Source organism: Ochotona princeps, chromosome 4 (assembly GCF_030435755.1).
Source record: "Ochotona princeps isolate mOchPri1 chromosome 4, mOchPri1.hap1, whole genome shotgun sequence".
Taxonomy (NCBI): domain Eukaryota; kingdom Metazoa; phylum Chordata; class Mammalia; order Lagomorpha; family Ochotonidae; genus Ochotona; species Ochotona princeps.
In genome coordinates this window covers 53,796,934-53,816,279 of record NC_080835.1, presented here as the reverse complement: position 1 = coordinate 53,816,279, position 19,346 = coordinate 53,796,934, and the positions used below count along the sequence as shown (strand labels likewise).

General features: G+C 42.5%; 1 protein-coding gene across 1 annotated transcript in view; it reads left to right on the top strand.

Annotated features, from left to right (window-relative positions):
• PGM2L1 (phosphoglucomutase 2 like 1) overlaps positions 1–8,997 on the top strand; it is a 50,056-nt gene extending 41,059 nt beyond the window's left edge. The window contains exons 10-14 of the mRNA XM_004589895.4: positions 1,564–1,657; positions 1,947–2,076; positions 2,312–2,501; positions 6,936–7,069; positions 8,574–8,997. Of these exons, the coding sequence (XP_004589952.1) occupies positions 1,564–1,657; positions 1,947–2,076; positions 2,312–2,501; positions 6,936–7,069; positions 8,574–8,676 (651 nt within the window). The 3' untranslated portion in view covers positions 8,677–8,997. The remainder of the gene's footprint in view (positions 1–1,563; positions 1,658–1,946; positions 2,077–2,311; positions 2,502–6,935; positions 7,070–8,573) is intronic.
• The last annotated feature ends 10,349 nt before the right edge of the window (positions 8,998–19,346 follow it).

The window sequence follows — 19,346 nt, the reverse complement described above, 5'->3', positions numbered from 1 at the left end:
TCCAACTTTTTACTCTTTACATGGGTCATGACGTTGTTGATATGGTCAGTCGTAGGGAATGTAATTTTTTGTTGTCTAGGTATACTTAGAAGTGTCAGTCTTAGAAATTAATACTGAGAAATTCTGTGTCTTGAATTAGTGATTTACCTTCAGCCTAAATTATTAATTTTTGTGAACCTTGGACAGTCAAATAGCCTTTTTTTTTAAGCTATTTTGACAAATGCAAGTTCTGTTGCTTTTTCTTTGCCATTATTGCCAAATAGCAGTGAAAATATCACTTTTGGACATATATCTTTGAGTCAAGCCACAGATTTTAACACTGATTAGCTGAGTAAAAGAAAATGCCCTTTATGAAACAGAGCTTTCACTCTTAGGCTTTTAAAAATAGAAGATAATATTTATTCAAGTCTGTTTTCCTTGCCTGTGTCTTTGGCAAGAATATTGTATAGTGAAGGGCCAGTGTAGTGGCATAGCAAGCTAATCTTCCCCATGTGGTAGCTGGCATCCCTTATGAGCACCAGTTCAAGTCCTGGTTGCTCCCTTTCCTGTCCAATTCCCTACTATTGGCCTGAGAAAGCAGCAAAGACACCCCAAGTTCTCGGGTTCCTGCACCAATGTGGGAGACTTGAAAGAAGCCTCTGGCTCCCAGCTGCGAATCAGCTCAGCTCTGACCATTGTGGCCATTTAGGGAGTGAACCAGTGGATGAAAGACCTCTCTCTGTGTAACTCTTAACTTTTAAGTAAAATAAATAAAGTTTTTCAAAAATGCATAATGAGTACAAAAGAGAAAAAAGAACAGTTCTAAAAACTTGGAAATGATAAACTCCAGAATTAGTGTGTAACTCATGCACATTCTGTGGACTCTGAAATAAGGCTTATCTGTAAGCGAACTGTAGGTAACCAAATACAAATTTTCTAAACTAATTACCACAGATTGAATGACTACTTTGGTGGGGTTTTTTTCCCATGTTAGAGCACAGTGTTAGAGAAAGGTTCAGTTGGTTCCATGATAGTATTGAAAGTGCGTCACTAAAATTGTGAAAGCTTTTAGTTTCTGGAGAAGACAAAAATCTTCATAAGCATTCTTAGGATGGTGGGCGTAATCACAGCATGAAGGACAGGGTCTGAGCTGCTGTATGATGGACAGCCAAGTTCGTCTCTCAAGCAACATAATCTTAGGCAAATAAATGTTAATGCCCTAGTCCGAATTTCAGCAAAATTGTGAGCATGTAAAAAAGATGATAATGTACAGCACAGGTTACAGTCCTGAGGCAGTAGTCGGTGGCCATTGTGTGTGTTTATGTGACCTTGTGACTGGATGCATCACCGCTTAGAAATATTGGCTTGTATTCAGTATTAATCACTTAAAGCAGTACTCTATAAATAGCAGGTGATCAATAGTGGCAGTGGAAGTGTGCTTATGGCACTTTATGGCTGTATGTCGACCACAGCATAAATCTTTGTGAATCAAAGAATATATCAGAAGATCAGCGTAAGGGTAGTATGTGCGTATAGTGATAGGATTCTCTCACCATAACTAGAGTGGCTTTTTCTGCATTCCAGGAAACATTACCAGGTTTTAAATGGATTGGAAGCAGGATAAAAGACCTCTTGGAAAACGGAAAAGAAGTCCTTTTTGCATTTGAGGAGTCTATTGGTATGTAGTAAATATCAAAATCTTTGATAGCATCTTTTTTATCTGGTAATTTTATAAAGAGGAATTTTTAACTTCTGGATTTGCATTTGACTTGTAAAAGCTACGGAGAACTTGTAAGTGTGTAGCTGCATCTCTCGACAGAGCAGGAAAGGGGTTCCCTGGAAGTTGAGCCTGGCTGGCTTTTATCTGTCCCGAAGCTGTTCCAGGCCCTGCTTGATGAGAGGACTTGTAAAGTTGCTGATGGGCAGGCCCCAGTGTGCCACTTTCTGAAAGTGCTTTGCCCCCTCAGGCTTCCTGTGTGGAACTTCGGTTTTAGATAAGGATGGGGTGAGTGCTGCCGTGGTTGTCGCTGAAATGGCGTCTTACCTGGAAACCATGAATGTCACATTGACACAGCAGCTGACTAACGTTTATGAAAAGTAAGTTCTGTTATTTCACATGCTGGATTTTTCTTTTATTCTTGTGTCCTATCTTTCGCTTTCTAAATTTGTTTTGGAGGAATCATCAGTCATTTTTTTTAAAACTACAGCTATCTGAATTTTTCTTAACTTATGTCACTTTCCACAGAATATTATCATAGGCTTATCTTTGATAGGTATGACTATCGAAAGAGTTATCTGCAATCTGATTTTTCCACTTTAAATATTTCTGCAGGTATGGTTATCATATTTCAAAAACTTCATATTTTTTGTGTTATGATCCACCTACCATAAAAAGTATATTTGAAAGGCTTCGCAATTTCGATTCTCCAAAAGAATATCCAAAATTCTGTGGGAGATTTGCTATTTTGTATGTACGGGACATCACCACCGGGTTTGACAGCAGCCAGCCAAATAAGAAATCAGTAAGTACCTGTTTTTTCTTTCCCAAATAATGGTTCATGACATCAAGAAGCCGAGAGGCAGAAAATATTTCCTATGAGGCTCAAAATGTTACCAGCATATTCCAAAGATTATGATTTAGAAAAAGCTAAATGGAAGAGATTCGTAGGGCAAGGCCTTGGGAGCTGAGGTGGGGCATGCTGCTCAGTGCCCTCTCCGAGTATACTGCCTTCCCAACGACTGTGTGGACTCACCAGCCAGCGAGCTCCTCTAAGTTCCTGTTTGCAAGGGGTTATTTTTCCTATTTCTTTGTTTTTAATTTGAGAGAAAGAAAATTCCCGTCCCCTGGCTCACTCATCAGCTGCCTGTGATGGTGAGGCTGGGCCAGGCCAAAGCTGGAAGGCAGGAACTCAGTCCAGGTCTCCCACCTGGGTGGCAGAGGCACAGCTGCTGGAGCTGTCACCTGCTACCTCACAGCATCTGCACTAGCAAGAAGCCGGAGTCCAGAGCCAGAATTCTGTCAAGCAACAGGCCCACCTACTTGATTATACACTGCTGTTACTGAAACACCATATGTATCCTCTGAGAAAGAGGAGATTTACTAGTGCAGGTATGAATCAATGCAGGGTAGGTTAAAACAACAAAATCCAAATCCATCTCCATGTTCAGGAAAGGGGAATGTTTGGGAAAGCATCCAGTTAATGTAAATGGGGTGCGACTGGGTAAACCTATGACAGAACACTGGAGGAGAGGGGCAAGGAAAGTCCTTTGAGCAAATACAGTAAAAGGCCTTGCCTTTGTGTTCAGGGAAGGCTGCTGAAAGGTTGTCAGGGGTGTATCACTTAACCTTACCATGAACTCTTAACTCTCCAATCAGAATTTATCTGAACAGTGCTCCAGTTTCCATTTTAAAATGTCACCAGTTCTGTCCACTGTCATCAGGGATCCATAAAGGGCAGTTTGGCAGACTTAAGCAAAGGCAACCATGTGGGATAGCAAGTTACCATGCAGCAGTAGGCAAATGATAATTATAAGATGTTACGATTTAGGCAGCTAAGAGAAGCTTGCTGTTAAGCAAGGGGAGGGACCTGTCTACAGTTTCAAGTTGGTCATCAGGCACAGGCATGTGACAAAGGCTACAGATGTTTTAACTGGCCTCTTACCGCTGTGCTACTCAGTACCTGTCTTTTGTTTAGAGTTTTCAAACTCTAAACAACTCTAGTAGCATTCTCATGTTGTCTCAAGATTCTAGAGATACAGTGTATTTTGAGAAAGATGCACTTCCTACACTGATACAATTGACAAAAATTAGTTCCCAGTTGAAATTCTGTGTCTTCATACATACATGTATTTGGGTATATGTTTCTGTGTTTGTAAATTATCTAAAAGGAAGAATCAAATCTTTCTCTCTCTAATTTTATGCTGAGTCTTTCGTGTAATGTTTTTTTAAAAATTTATTTGAAAGGCAGATTTACAGAGAGAGAAGGAGACACACACACACTGAGAGAGAGAGAGATCTTCCTTCCACTTCATTTGGTTCACTCCCCAAATGACCACAACAGCCAGACCTGGGCCAGTCCAAAGCCAGGAGCCTAGAGCTTCCTCCAGGTCTCCCACATGGGTGCAAGGGCCCAAGGACTTGGGCCATCTTTTGCTGCTTTCCCAGGCACATTAGCAAGGAACTGGATCAGAAGTAGAGCAGCCGGGCCCGGCACAGTAGCCTAGCATGCCTTGCATGAGCTGGGATCCTATGTGGCCTCTGGTTCTAATCCCAATGGCCCGCTTCCCATCCGGCTCCCTGCTTGTGGCCTAGGAAAGCAGTGGAGGACAGTCCAAAGCCTTGGGATCCTGCATCCACGTGGGAGACCTGGAAGAGGCTCTAGGCTCCTGGCTTCGGCTCAGTTCAGCTCCAGCCATTGCAGCCGCTTGGGGAGTGAACCATTGGACAGAAAGTCATCCTCTCTCTCTCTCTCCTCCTCTCTTTATATCTGACTTTCCAATAAAAATAAAATAAATCTTAAAAAAACGAAGAAGAGGAGCAGCCAGGACTCAAACTGGTATCTATACAGTATGTAGGCATCACAGGTAGAGGCTTAATCTACTATGGATGGCATAGTGCCATTTTTACTCTCCTAATTCTCCTTAAAGTTTATTATACTCATTGTTCAAAATGTTTTTTCAATTGTTCTTCTCTTTTAAAGCAATTAGTGCAGATGCTGTTATCACCAAGGTTACTTAGTAAATGCCATAGGCTTCCTTTGAGTTCTCTCCTTTCCTCCTTCCAACCTGTCCCTCATCAGTGTGTTTGTGTAGGAGAACCCTTCCATGCTGCAGGCGCACACACATGAGGACTGCAGCAGTGGCAAAGGCACCTTGGGGAAATGGACTAGTGAAGAGCAATGGGTTAGCACAATGATCGGTGCCCCCCGGGATGTGTAATGTTGTCTAGGGAGAGCATGAGGGGATGGACCCCCACTCTGATGCTGAGAGCTCATGGATGGCTAGAGGACTTTCCTGAGTGAGTTCTCAGGTATGATTAGAAGCTACACAGGCACACAAGGCAGTGAGGGTCTTTCAGGTAATTGTGAGCAGTAGCTGCGGGTTCTGGAGAATAGAAGGCATCTTCGGAAGTTCTTCAGAGAACTGCATGTAGTTGTCTGCAGCTGGTATATGGGGTGAGAGGAGAGAAGGTCTGCCTGGATGGTGAATAGGTTTCCAGGGACAAGCTTCCAGGTGGAAAGAGCAGGTGGATCCCTGGGTCAGTCTTGGTCTCAGAGATGATGGTGGCCTGAATAAAGAGAATGGGACAAAGTTGAGGTAAATAGAAGACAGAATAAGCAGGACTTGTTGATATTCTGCGTGTGAAATGAGAAGGAAGGTCTGTCTTGTTTTTTGTTTTGATGATATGTTTAATTTTATTTCAAAGGCAGAGTTGCAAAGAGAAGGCGAGCCAGATCTTTAATATGCTTATTCACTGTCCAAGTGACTGCAACAGCCAGAGCTGAGTCAATCTGAAGCCAGGACCCAGGAGCTTCTTCTGAGTCACCTACATGTGCTCAGATCCAAAGACTTGAGCTGCTTTCCCAAGCCATAAGGAGAGAGGAAGCTGGATCAAAAATAGAATAGCCAGGACATGAACTGGCATCCATGAGGGATCCCAATGCCTCAAGTGGAGGCTTAACCTACTGTGCCTTAGGTCTCTATCTTAAGTGGTGTGCGGTAGTTGCTGTCCAAGACGGTGGTCTCAAGGAGAGGACCAGAGTTTAGAACACCTGGCAAGAAGTGCCAGTGTCAACCGCTCTGTCAAAATAAGCCTCCAGCAAACCCCCCTGAGATACTTTAACAGCTTGTTGTGAGGACTAGGAATAGTACCAGTGATAACAGACATATTCAATGTCAGTAAAACATCATTTCTTTTTTAAAAATTCATGTAAAAATGCATGTAACTTTTCTGTACCCCAGTGTGGTTTTTTTGCATGGCTTCTGGAAGGCATACCCTTCTCTTTGGAGACCTTTGATAGACTGCGAAGTGCTTGGCAAATACAGAGGCAGTTTGGACTTTGGGCCGAGAGACCTGGCTCCGCTTCTTGTTCTCCCACTCAGATGATTGTCCTGAGCACATCATTCACTCTCTGGGAACCCAGTCCATGAAATGGCAGCAGGACTTCCTGTTCAACATTATTGTTAAGTTGGAGAGCATTATGTCACAGATATCAGCCAATGCCTGGGCTGTGGCAGGAGTCCAGTTCATGGGGTATTTGTGGACCACTATGAGGGTTATCTTGTTTTGAATTTTAATAGTTCTTTAAATTTCAAACATCTTTAATTGTTACTTTAAAAAAGGACAGTATATTGGGCCCGGCGGCGTGGCCTAGCGGCTAAAAGTCCTCGCCTTGAAAGCCCCGGGATCCCATATGGGCGCCGGTTCTAATCCCGGCAGCTCCACTTCCCATCCAGCTCCCTGCTTGTGGCCTGGGAAAGCAGTTGAGGACGGCCCAATGCATTGGGACCCTGCACCCGCGTGGGAGACCCGGAAGAGGTTCCAGGTTCCCGGCTTCGGATCGGCGCGCATCGGCCCGTTGCGGCTCACTTGGGGAGTGAATCATCGGACGGAAGCTCCTCCTCTCTATCTCTCCTCTGTATATATCTGGCTGTAATAAAATGAATAAATCTTTAAAAAAAAAAAAAAAGGACAGTATAAAATTTACGTCTTATTTTCTGAGTACAGTTCAGTAGTTACTATGTACATTTGTATTGTTGTGTAGAAGGTCTCTGGAGCTTTTTCCTCTCACCTAACAGAAGTGCTATGTCTGTGCACCAGCTCCCCTGCCTCTGACATCCACCTTTCTACATTACACGAATATGACTCCCTTAGATAACGCTCTAGCCGTGGATTGTGTTCTGTAGCCTTGACCATGGGAAGGGATGTAATTAAGCTATCACTGTACTTTGCCTAGGTGTTGCCTGTGAGCAAAAACAGCCAGATGATTACGTTCACCTTTCAAAACGGCTGCGTTGCTACTCTTCGGACGAGTGGGACAGAGCCAAAGATAAAGTATTATGCAGAGATGTGCGCCTCCCCTGAGCAGAGGTGAGAATTGATTTTTACATAGACACATAAAGGCTTTATTGAGATATAAATTCTTGATATATGTACAGTACCACAGAGTTGAAATTAGATATGAAAATGTAATGAATGTCAGTTTGAGGAGACTCTGAGCCTTAACTATTATATGATGAACACAAATGATCAACGGAAACTTTGGCCTATTGTCAGATATTGATCTTCTACACGTAGTATGATCTGACATAATCATCCCAGTTCATTTTTTTTAAGGGCATGAACTATGAAAATAAATTAATTTCACTCTAATAACTGTATTCAGAGACTACCTAACCTTAGTAAAGATGGTATCTCCTATACCGTCTCCATTGGACACTATTCTGGAGAAGGGGATTTTTTAATGTCCCTCAGAGCCTGACAAAGGTACAGTGTGCTTGTTTCTCCTATCTGCATTAAGGTTTCATTTCCTGTAGGGAAAAGAGAAGCACCTCCTGAAGGCATTAAGAGCAGAATTTAGAGTAAACCAAATTGGACAGTGCTAGATTTGGTTTAAAACGAAGGATGATTATTTTTCTTTAATGTTTAATATTTACTTGAAGGAGGGAAAAAGACAGAGTTCCATCACTCTGCAAATGCCTGTGAGTGCATGGCTTCTGGAAGGCTACTTGAGCCGTCACCACTGTCTCCCAGATTGGTTGATTTATTTGAATTTATTTTTTTGATTTATTTGTTTACATAAGGAGAGAAGAGACAGTCTTTCATCCATTAGTTCACTTCCCAAATGGCCACAAAGGCCTGGGCTGGGCCATGCCAAAGCCAGGAGCCAGGAACTTCTGCTGCCTTCCCAGACGCATTAGGAGCAGTCAGAACTTGAACCAGTGCCCATTTGGGTTGCCAGCAGTACAGACAGCAGCCCAATCCACTGCACTACAATACCAGCCCCTAGGAGAGATTGTTAGAATGACTGTAACTCACCGACTTATCATAATCCTATCAACTCCTACTATTATGTCTCCTTTGTGATTCATTTTTTTTTTAAAGATTTATTTATTTGATTACAAAGTCAGATATACAGAGAGGAGGAGAGACAGAGAGGAAGATCTTCCATCCGATGATTCACTCCCCAAGTGAGCCACAACGGGCCGGTGCGCGCCAATCCGATGCCGGGAACCAGGAACCTCCTCCAGGTCTCCCATGCGGGTGCAGGGTCCCAAAGCCTTGGGCCGTCCTCGACTGCTTTCCCAGGCCACAAGCAGGGAGCTGGATGGGAAGTGGAGCCGCCGGGATTAGAACCGGCGCTCATATGGGATCCCGGCGCGTTCCAGGCGAGGACCTCAGCCGCTAGGCCACGCCACCGGGCCCTGAAGCTGATTTTTTGAGTCTGTGCTTTAATAGAATACATTTCTCTTTTGTTACCAATTGCACAATCATTCCTCAGGTATGTGCCCTCTTCAAAAAGTAAAGATTATTTTCATAGCCTTAAAATTTGTTTGAATAATAACTTTAAAAACTCTTCCTCTTTTCTCCCCAGTGACCCAGCCTTACTGGAAGAAGAACTGAAGAAACTCATTGAAGCACTAATTGAGAATTTTCTTGAACCCAGCAAGAATGGACTGACCTGGCGTTCTGTGTAGTGGCACTGCCATGCACCTTGTCCTTGCCCTGGCATACAGAGCAGCGCAGCTGAGCGCTCCCATTGTGTTGGACCCCAAGTTAGTCATCTCTCTATCCCACACAACCAAGTATCTTTTTCCTTTTATGTTCTGCCTTTTTGGTTAAGTGACTAAATGTGCTGCATAAATTTCAAATGAAATAACCTAGAGATAAATGATTCAGATTTTTTTTATCGTCTTCAAAGTCATCACATCAGAGGTATTACAGTAATGTTGTTCTTCCTGTAATAGAAACATGACAGTATAAAAGTGAGTTTTCTTATTAAAGTGTGATTAAGCTTAGTTTCATATCTTGTAATTGTGTGTAGCATGGTTAAAAAAAAAAGAGCTTAAATGTTACATAATTATATGGTTACTTATGGGAATTAATCCATGATATTAGCAAGAAACTGCTCCAAGATCATATAATAGAAAAGTATCATTGTTACATCTCAGATATTAATTACTAACTTAGAGTATTGAAAATAGCATATGTAGCATTTCCAGCTTAGAGCAGACTTCATGTAGTTTGAGCACCTGTTTGAGGTGCCTTTGGTGCAGTGTGGACTTACTGTGTTTGACATGTTTACTGAACATGAAACAATAGTGGCAACACTTCTAGTGGCATTGCTCTTGTCAAGTTTCTCAGTGCCTTCTCAGGGTCTGGTAACAAACAGTGTATTACATATAAATCATCATTTTCGGAGAATCAAGGACAATCTTCCAAACTGTATAGGTGCTTCCTTCATATCCAGTGGGTGTGCTGATTCTAAAATCTTGTGGCTATAAAAAAGATCTAAAATTTAAGAAGTGAACTTAAGGTAGCTGGGGTTAAGAATCTTCACATTAGAACTGTGTCAGTTGTAACCTTTAAGGGAAAAACCTAAACTAAGAAATAAGCCCTAAATTTGACAGTAGAACTTTTGGAATTGTAGTTTTGTAAGTATGTATATTTCTGTATTTGCTGAAATAATGCTGCTTTTACCAAGAAAGAAAATATCCATGTTTTAAATACCCTGAAACACTAAAAACTGTAAACCAAGGTCCCATTTATTCTAACCTCTTGCTGGTGTCTAGGATTTCTGATTACATGGATATTATTTGTCTTTTTTTTTTCCCAATGGGGAAACATTTTGTTAGGAGAGTTGCTCTGGGTAGATTCTGGACTGTTGAAAAGACAAAGACATACTGTTAAACTTCCTCACAGTACGTATTGCCCTGTGTGGTGTTGGGGTTCAGTGAATCCGAGCAAGACTCCAAGGCGAGTGAGATGATTTTGTTGTCTATTCCAAGGGGCAACTTCCTGCCATAAGAAAGAAGCACCCCGAATGAAATAACCGTGGGGTTTTTATAGTAAAACAATCAAAAAGCTGCGTGACAGTGAACAAGTACGTGATTAGGGGCTAGCAGTGACACAAAACAGAAAGCATGTGACAGGAATTTACAATGTGTAGGTTTGGTGGTCCTGATCATATCACTTCAACACACACAGTAATAAGACAGCATGCCTCGAAGGTAGCTGTCTTTCTCACAAATCCAAAAGCTTCAAGATTATCCCTATCTCCTCCTGCCTCCTGGTCTTTCAGGAAATAGGAGCTCTGCTGGTAACTGGATGCAGGTGTCTCTTTGGAGATTCCAGACTTCCAGGAGTACAGTCACCTTTACAATTACCCTTTCAGTGTGGTTTGTAGAATGCGCATGTGCACTGGTTGGAGGTAGTCCTGACTGGGTCTTAGACATAATCCTGGTAAATAGATTGCCTTTAGGAGATTGCATTGGCATTAGAGAATTTCTTTCCTAAAAATAATAACATGAAGTTTGAATGGATGAGAGCACTCATGAAATCATGCTTGTTACAGCTGTTTGAGCTGATATCATCCAAATATGACTTTCAAATTTTTGTATTGCCACTATTGTTCATTTGTTCCTTCTTACTTTTTTATAACTGAATCGTGTATGACTGTAGATAACAGCTGGCTAAATGTAGGGTACCATATTTGTGAATAAGTTTGTCTTCAAAAGCTTTGCACTGGAGAAAAAAAACTGTGTAGAATGTTTTATTTAAAAATGTAAACTTTGTTTTATTTACAGCATGTAGAGTGTAATTTAGGAAAATGGTGTATTTTCTACAAAGTGATATGAACAATGTTATATGTATGCAAAATATGTTTGGTTTTAGTAGTTGTGTTTCAGTGAGTGAAGAAATGAAATGAAACTGGAGTGACTTTAGAGCCCATCCATAACTACTAAAGCCATATCTTAACTGTCATTCTATTATGAAAAGAACAGGTTTATTTTGAGGGCTTTAATACAGTTCAGCATTTTAGTCATCTAAATCAAAGAAATAAAGTTTGGAATCTTATCTCAGAAATTTAGTTCAATATCAAGAATCAATAAAAATGTACAAAGCCTCCTGAAAGAACATAGATTAAGGGAATTATTTGATTCTAGCTAAGTTCTTGAGTCTGAGTATGATATTTAACATGAACCTGACATAGTACACACCTCCCAAAGAGATCAATTCAGTGACAGCCCAAGCCAGCCGGAAGACAAAAGTGCTGGCCAATGGGAGTCTCAGACCTGGGCACTGTAACTATTTTTCTCTCTTTGAAAACTGTCATGGAAACAAGTGCATTCTCTCTGAGTTTGCAAAACAAAACTAGGATTTTCTGATGCTTTAGGGAAAGGGGGAAGAATTAGTATAACAAGATCAAAACATAAATTGAAAATTAACAGTAGAAATGAACAAACGGTCTCAAGCTCCATAAAATGACACAGGAGATGCTTCTTGTGCAGAGCAAACCCTGCACCTTAAAGATAGAATACACCGTGTTTCACGTTGTCTCCCTGCATGTTTGTTGTTGTGCTGAGCAGACACCAAGCCTTGTATTTGCCTGATGAGCAATCACCAAATAGAAACCAGGTTTTAGGAGATGAGGCAAAGCAGCCCTCTGATGGAGTCAGTCCCTGCCACGGTGTTGTGTCAGACATGTGAAAACCTGGAAGGAGACAGAGTAGAAATAAAAGAGGAGACCATTGAAATTTCACAAAAGACTAAAACAGAGATAAGAAAGTAAGACCTCTGAGAAACAGTTAAAGGAATAAGATCATTTAACTCGAAGAAGAGAAACTAGTGCTGCAGTAGTTAAGCAGATGATAAGTTCTTCATTTAGACTTCATGTGAGGCTCAGAGTTATGAAGTGCTGTGCCCTGCTCTTCATCTGTAGTGAGGGCGAGACTCAGAGGACTTCTGGGTGAGAATTAGCATAAAATCTTCTATATAAAATATTTTATATTAAGGGAATAAAAATCTTAAATATGTTTGTTGTTACTTTTTTTTTTAAGAGGCAGAGAGAGACAGAGTTCTCTTGTGGTTCACTCCCCAAACGCTCCAATACAGGAGCTGGAAAGCAGCCCAGGTCCCATGTGGGAGGCAGGAACATGATTCCTGGAGCCAACACTGCTGCCTCCTAAAGTGTACATGATCAGGAAGCTGTAATCGGCAAACCCTGGCACTCCAACATGGGATCCGAACATCTTAACCACTAGGCCACATTCCTGTCTCCTCACTGGCCTTTCTAGGTTTCCTTCCTTCCAACACATTTTTTTTTTACACTTGAGTTGAAACAAAAATGATATTAAGAGCACTAAAAATAACATTTGATTTTCCATATCTAGAAGTATTTAGCTCAGAAATTTTTTTGTATATTTTTAGTAAAAGTATAAAGGCCAAAGGCCTACTTGAGTATTATTTTTCATGTAACCTGGGAAGTTGAGACTTAAACACAGTTTTGTTCATCCTAAAGGATGTATAGCATTAATGATATTTGAAGCTGTTGTATTAAGTAGGAAATGTTATTTAGATGTAGTAACTTCAGCAGCTGTTCTGAGAGATTGGATACTTAGAATATCTTCATGTAGGAATAAACCTATTAAGCAAATTACTTCTGGAATTGACACAACAGAGATGTTAGCTGGAGTTTAATGGAAAACTTGTTCTATGAACTGCTGCTAAATGGTGTTTTTGTTTGGTTTTTTTTGGGGGGATGATTTCCACTGATGCTTGTGATGCTTGAAAAATCCAAATTCCTCTTGGATCAATTTAGTTTTGTATCTTCTCTCTACCTCCCTATTTTCCTAGACACCTTTCTACATTTTGTACTGTGAAAAGCTCTTGCCCTATTACCTCAAATCTTAACTGTTCATTCAGAATGCTTTAAACTTATACATAAGCTGTGTTTGTTTACAGACTTTCTGTTATTATGTTTATTGACAGTAAGATGTTGTAAGAAGTAATTTGAAATTTCATTATTTTGTTTTTGGGCACTTCTGTATGTTAATTTATCAAGACCTTTTACAATTCTGAAATTGCTTTTCTTTCTTAAATTGATCTAGAAATTTATTAGGAAAGAGTCATACTAACCAAGATGAACATCGATTGACCTAGTATTTCATTTGAGGTTTTGTGGCACTTTGGACACTCAAATTACAGAATCTGATGAAATCTTAGCATCTTACCATAACCATAAGAAGTCTAAAACAAAGAAAAGCATGGTTCTTTGATGACTAAAATCCCTGTTGGAAACAAAATTAGTGTTCAACAATGTTGGTTACTTTAAATTTTCACCATACTGTTACACTCCCTGTCATCTTTCTTTGTTTATTCCACTATCTAAAAAGAGAACCAACAAGAATGAGTGAAGTGACCAAGACAGGAACAGAATGAGACATCTAGTTTGCTTCTCAACTTTCTCAAAAGATTATTTTGAGAGGTAGAGTGACAAAGAGAGACATCTCTTTAATCTGCTGATTCACTCCCCAAGTGACTGGAATAGCCAGAGTTGGGCCTGACTGAAGCCAGGAACAAGGAACTCCATCCAGGTCTTCTATGTGGTTACAGGGGCCCAAGCATTTAGGTAATCCTTTACTGCCCTCCTAGACACATTAACGGGAAGCTGGATTAGAAGCAGAGAGTCTGGGACTTGAACTGGCCCTCTGAGGTGGGATACCAACAGAACTCTAAACCAGAGAACATGGCAGAGGAGGAAGAAAGGAACATGATGTATTTCCATGTTCCAACTTACATTACAAATAAAGTTTGCATCCATAATAAATAAAATAAAATTTTTTATATAGAAATGATACTTCACTCTTCACAGTAGCTAGTGTTGCCAGAAAGGCACACCAAGTTTGTCATTGTGGCCTCTCTCTTTTCTCCTCCAGGGCCACCACACCCAGTTACTGCCTTTACCTGTGATACTTGCAGACTCCAGTGTGAGAATGATAAAGAACGAATGCATCTTGGATATTCCCTGCCCTTTAGAAGCTGAGACTCTGAGGTATTACTGCCAAATCACACTAACCAAACCACTTACTCTACCACGCAGTCTCACATTCTGGACCAGTTTTTCTTCTTAACTCACTGCCACTCCTTAACGAGAAAGAGCGCCAGACTACCAGCTCTCTGGAATCAGGAATTGTTCCAATACCACCTAATTCAGTACCTGCTATAGATTGCTCAGTAACAGGGATTAACAGGTTTTATGTGGAAGAAACAAACAGGTGAAGAAGCTATTTGAAATATTGAATTTACTTCATTTAGCTCTCTGGATGATTCCCATTACCAAAATTTATAATACGCGATATATGTTAAGCACACAGACCCTTTAACACTCAGTTTCTGGAGGGCAGACTATTTCTACATGGAAAATGTATAATGCTTGGTATTTTACACTCAAAGCAAGGTGTTAGTTGGCAAGGCCAAGAAATAATATCTGTGTGGACTTAATATCACTTGTGTAAGTGTCATTTTGAGGCTTGCTTCCAAATGTGTCACAACAAATTTGGTATCCTTTAATGTATTTTGACCAATGTTATGATTCATCGTTTTTCTTAGAAGAGCCACTCACGCATCTATGTATGGTGAGATCGTCTTGTTATAGGATAGAAGACTCTTGGTATACATCTTTCAATATGCCAGAAAACATAGAAGCACTTAAGGATGAATTCTTTTTCTAAGTGTGTAGCGGTAGCTTAAAACTGTGCCCTTGTTTGAATAGTTTGATAACATCTTGTCGTTTTTCTCTACAAAAGCACCAGGGTGTATTATAAGTACTGCCTGTGAAAATTTGCACTTTATGTATTTGTGTGTGGCTTTCTTGTGGTTTTAGCCAAATGAAGTGTTATCAGTAATAAACAGGTGTCTTCATAGACATGATTTTCTGTGTAGTTTGTATTATCTTAGATTCTGGGTAACTCAAAGTTCACTGTCCAAACTGAAAATATTCGTGAAAGTAAATGCACAATAAATTCTAAAATCAATTCTCAGTCTTAAATGAGTCTCTTTACCCAGCACTCAGTAAATGTTCCTTGAGCAGCTCATCAGAGCCCCCAGATGTTGGAGGTCACTGGCTTGTCATTATTCCTTTCCTCTCCTGCAGCTGACCTAACTTGTCTTCCCGCATTAGCACTAGCTTTATGAAAGACTAAAGGGCTAAAGGTTTGGGAATCCCTCACGGTGGTGATTGTTGATCTGTGATGTCATAATGGAAGTGGAGTGAGTCTGCTAGGCTTGTTACAACTGTAACCCTGTCTCCACTGGCTGCCTCAGCCCTTGATTTCCCCCAAGACAGGGTTTTTACATCCCTGTCTAAACCAACTATTGTGAGAGCCAACTCTCCCCCACCCCCCCCCACACACACCCTGATTTATTGTTCTTAATAACACGTAAGCAAGTTACAAGGAGTGTAGTATGGCACATATTACTCAATAAGTAATAAAAGAACCTAGCTCATGCTTCTTTTTGCAAAGAAAAACACTCAATTCTTAATTATTTGAGACAGAGTGCACCTGTCCATTCGTTCATACCCCACATGTCCATGACATTCAACATCAAAGCTGGGAGCCGAGAACACAAGTCTCTCACATTGTAGCAGGGACCCAGTCACTTGAACCATCTCTGCTGCCTCCCAGGAACCTGGGGTCTGGAGCTGGAAGCTGGTGTGGAGCCAGGTACTCCGATGTAGGAAATGGTGTCTCAATCAGTGTCTTAACTGCTAGGACAGGGCCTTCCTCAAACACAAAATTCTTGATTGTGTATATCTATGGGACTACACATAATGAAAAATCTTCAGCAGCGACTTCTTGGTGCCACTGGGACTTCTCTGCCCATAACGCTGCCAATGTTTCCCTCCAACTCAGTGTCCGCCTCTGTCTTTAGTCTCCCTGGTTCTCCCTGGTTATCAATTTTTATTTTGTTTTTCATTTTTGGGTGAAAGACTGAAGAAAGATCTTGCATCCACTGTTCACTCCCCAAATGCCTGCAATAACCAGAGCAGAGCCAGGCCAAAAGGTATCTTGCCTGAATAGCATGGGCACAAATACTTGAGTCATCATCTAATGAGGTTGGATCAGAAACAGACTAGACTGGACTCAAACTAGGTACTCTGAGATGGTACGTGGGCATCCAGAGTGGCATTCTGACCACTACACCAAATGCCTGCCTCACCTAACTGGTTTGAAACCCCCAAAATATCTTTCATTTCTCCTACCACTGGGTAAATGCTGTTGGACCAGTTCATCAGCACTCTATGGAGATAAGCATAGGACTGTGTCAACAGAGACCAATGGACTAACTCAACCCAAAGTAATAGGATTATCATCACCTTCAAAATAGAAGACTTGGTGCCTCCATAGTGGAAATTCTTGGTGAAGGGATATCTTGATAAAGACTCGTAATCCATTGTCCTTCCTCCCTTCCTATCCTCCATAAGCTAGCATGTCTTCGTTTCTGTTAGCGATATGACCATTCTCCAGCTGGTTTCCCTCTGTTTATATCTAGTTTCAAAGATTAAATGGTCTAACTTGTACATAATTTGCTTTAAATATTTGGCCTGCGTCCCTTTGTTTCATTCATCTGATTTATAAATATTTATTCACCTGGAAATAAGTGGAAATGAAGGGCACTTGAGAAAGCTATAAAGAAAAAGGACGCAGTAACCACGTTATTGCCTGAACAACCTGTTCAGACACCGCTTTCCTGCCTTCACATCACGGTAAATTACCTCTGTCAGTGGCTTGTGGTTTGGATATGAAGTATCTGAGAGGAAGGCCCAAGAGGCAGGGGTTCTGCTGTATTCAGGCCTCCTGGCTTCTTGCCCAGTTTCCTTCTGAATGGCAGAGGAACTTTATCATCAGCACTCAGGGGCGGGAGTGAAATTACCAATGATGCAGACCAAACAGCGACAACATTGACTACAATACTAGGGCAGAGTGCTAGAGAAGAAACGCCAGGAGAAGGGATTCGCATGTGGGCCTGGTGGTGCAGGGGGAGGTACACAGACAGGGCCGAGTGCTGTGCAGCTTGGACTTCAGCCACAGGTGGTGAAGGGGTTGGTGCTACAGACTCCACACTGGGAATGACCTTAGAAGTCATCTGAGCCAGCCGCCATCGTGTTCTATGACATGCCAGGCAAGTGGGGTGGCTTGTTTGAGCCTCTCCTATGACCAGTGTCCAAGGCAAGTTGGTTCTTCTTCATGAGAAATGACCAGGAGAGAGATCTTCATTGTGTCTGGCTGATTATGCCTCCGACCACCTCCAGGCTTTGCTGCACTCAGAATCCCAGGGTTACGCATGCCTGTTTCCTTTCCATGCAACTCCCCGCCCCCCTCGCCCCATCCAAATATACACAGTCCAGCTGTTCTTCCTCATATGCCCAGTTCTGGATCCCCTCTCTAGAAAGTTCGTTTTCAAAAAAGCTGATTCTGGGAATGAGCATACCCTAGAAATGGTGGGACCATCGCCAGCTGGACAAATGTAGGGCTTCCACCTGATGTGGTAAGCAGTACAGCAGACAACGGTGGAGCAGGCTTGGCCTGCAACACCTGGCCGAACAGGTCCTCCCTCTGCTCACTGTTCCTCCTCTGATCCTCAAATCAAGCATTGCCCCTTACATTAAAGTCTTCCCTGTCTACCCAACATGCTGGGCAGGGCCTGGCTTCTACATCTCCATTTCTGCCTGCGTGGGAGCACTTGTCACATCACCATGAAGCCATCTGTGTGCTGGACTCTCCAGTCACTGAGGATCCCCAAGGGCTGGAGCAGACTGACTCTGTGCAGTACCCCTAGCACCCAGACAGGACAAAGGGACATACTGAGCACTCTGCAAAGAAAAAAAAAAAAGGGCCCGGCAGCGTGGCCTAGCGGCTAAAGTCCTCGCCTTGAACGCCCCGGGATCCCATATGGGCGCCGGTTCTAATCCCGGCAGCTCCACTTCCCATCCAGCTCCCTGCTTGTGGCCTGGGAAAGCAGTTGAGGACGGCCCAATGCATTGGGACCCTGCACCCGCGTGGGAGACCCGGAAGAGGTTCCTGGTTCCTGGCATCGGATCGGCGCGCATCGGCCCGTTGCGGCTCACTTGGGGAGTGAAACATCGGACGGAAGATCTTCCTCTCTGTCTCTCCTCCTCTCTGTATATCTGGCTGTAATAAAATGAATAAATCTTAAAAAAAAAAAAAAAACAGAAGAGAAGGGATGGAAGCGGGGGGGAGGAAGGGGAAAAAACTGGACTGAAGTGAAATTTGAGCTAAGTTTCTAAAGGCTGAGGATAATGAAAAGGAACAGGGATGTGCACCATATTGGCATGCTAAGGAAATGACTGAGACTACCTGACAGCTTCCAGCAGCTAGTCAGGCTTTGGCTGAGGCTGTACAAGGAAAGCTGGAGTGCAATAGAGCTAAATTCATGGATTTCCCCTGAGAAAGAAAAATAGAGCACCCAGTAAGAACCTTTTCCTGTTGTCCCCTGGTCCCACAAGTGCATTCTGCCCTCTAGCGGACAAGGATCTCCGGTAGGAACCCCAAATCAGTCCCAACAGTTTTCTTTGTAGATCAGTTCAGTCCGCAAACCGAACCTGCCCGGCCAGCCGCAAGTCTCTTCTCCCAGTACTGCCGGCTCCCTAACGACCTGTGCACGTCTGGGTGAATTTGGTCAATGAGTCTTCCTCCAGCCAGGTGGGGGCGCTCCGTACTTCTACGCACGCAGCATCCAGCCAGGAAATGAGAAGCCATTTCCGCCTGCGCAGGCACGGAGCAAGCTGCATCGCGAGTGGTCTCCCTACTCGCACTCTTGCCCTTTTCTCTAATTTACCAACCTACTAGGAGCAGGAAAGTGAATGAAAAGCTCCTATGAGCCATACCCGTAAGAAGACAAAAGCTCAATCCAACGGAAGTGTGGATAGCATCGATAATACATAAAAAGGTACAGGAAAGGAGGCCTGTTGGGGCTGGGAGGGCTTAAAGAATTTGCTGTCTGTGTGTGTGGATGGGAGGGAATTGTGGGATGGGTATGTCGGTGTTGTGGCATAGCTTCTCACACATACCCTCCTACCACGACACTCCCCTCCTCTGTGCCTGCCGCATTGTCATCCTGTATGGACGCCCGTTTTAGTCTCAACTGCTCCACTTCCCATCCAGCTCCTTGCTGATGCACCTGGGAAAGCAGTGGAGGATGGCTCAAGTTCTTGGGCACCTGCTGTGGTTCCCAGCTCTGGCCTTGGCAGGCAGGTACTGGGGAATGGGTTTTAGATCTAGGCCAATGGTATATCTGACATTGCACATTCCTCACAGATGAGTGACACTCTCACACACACCCA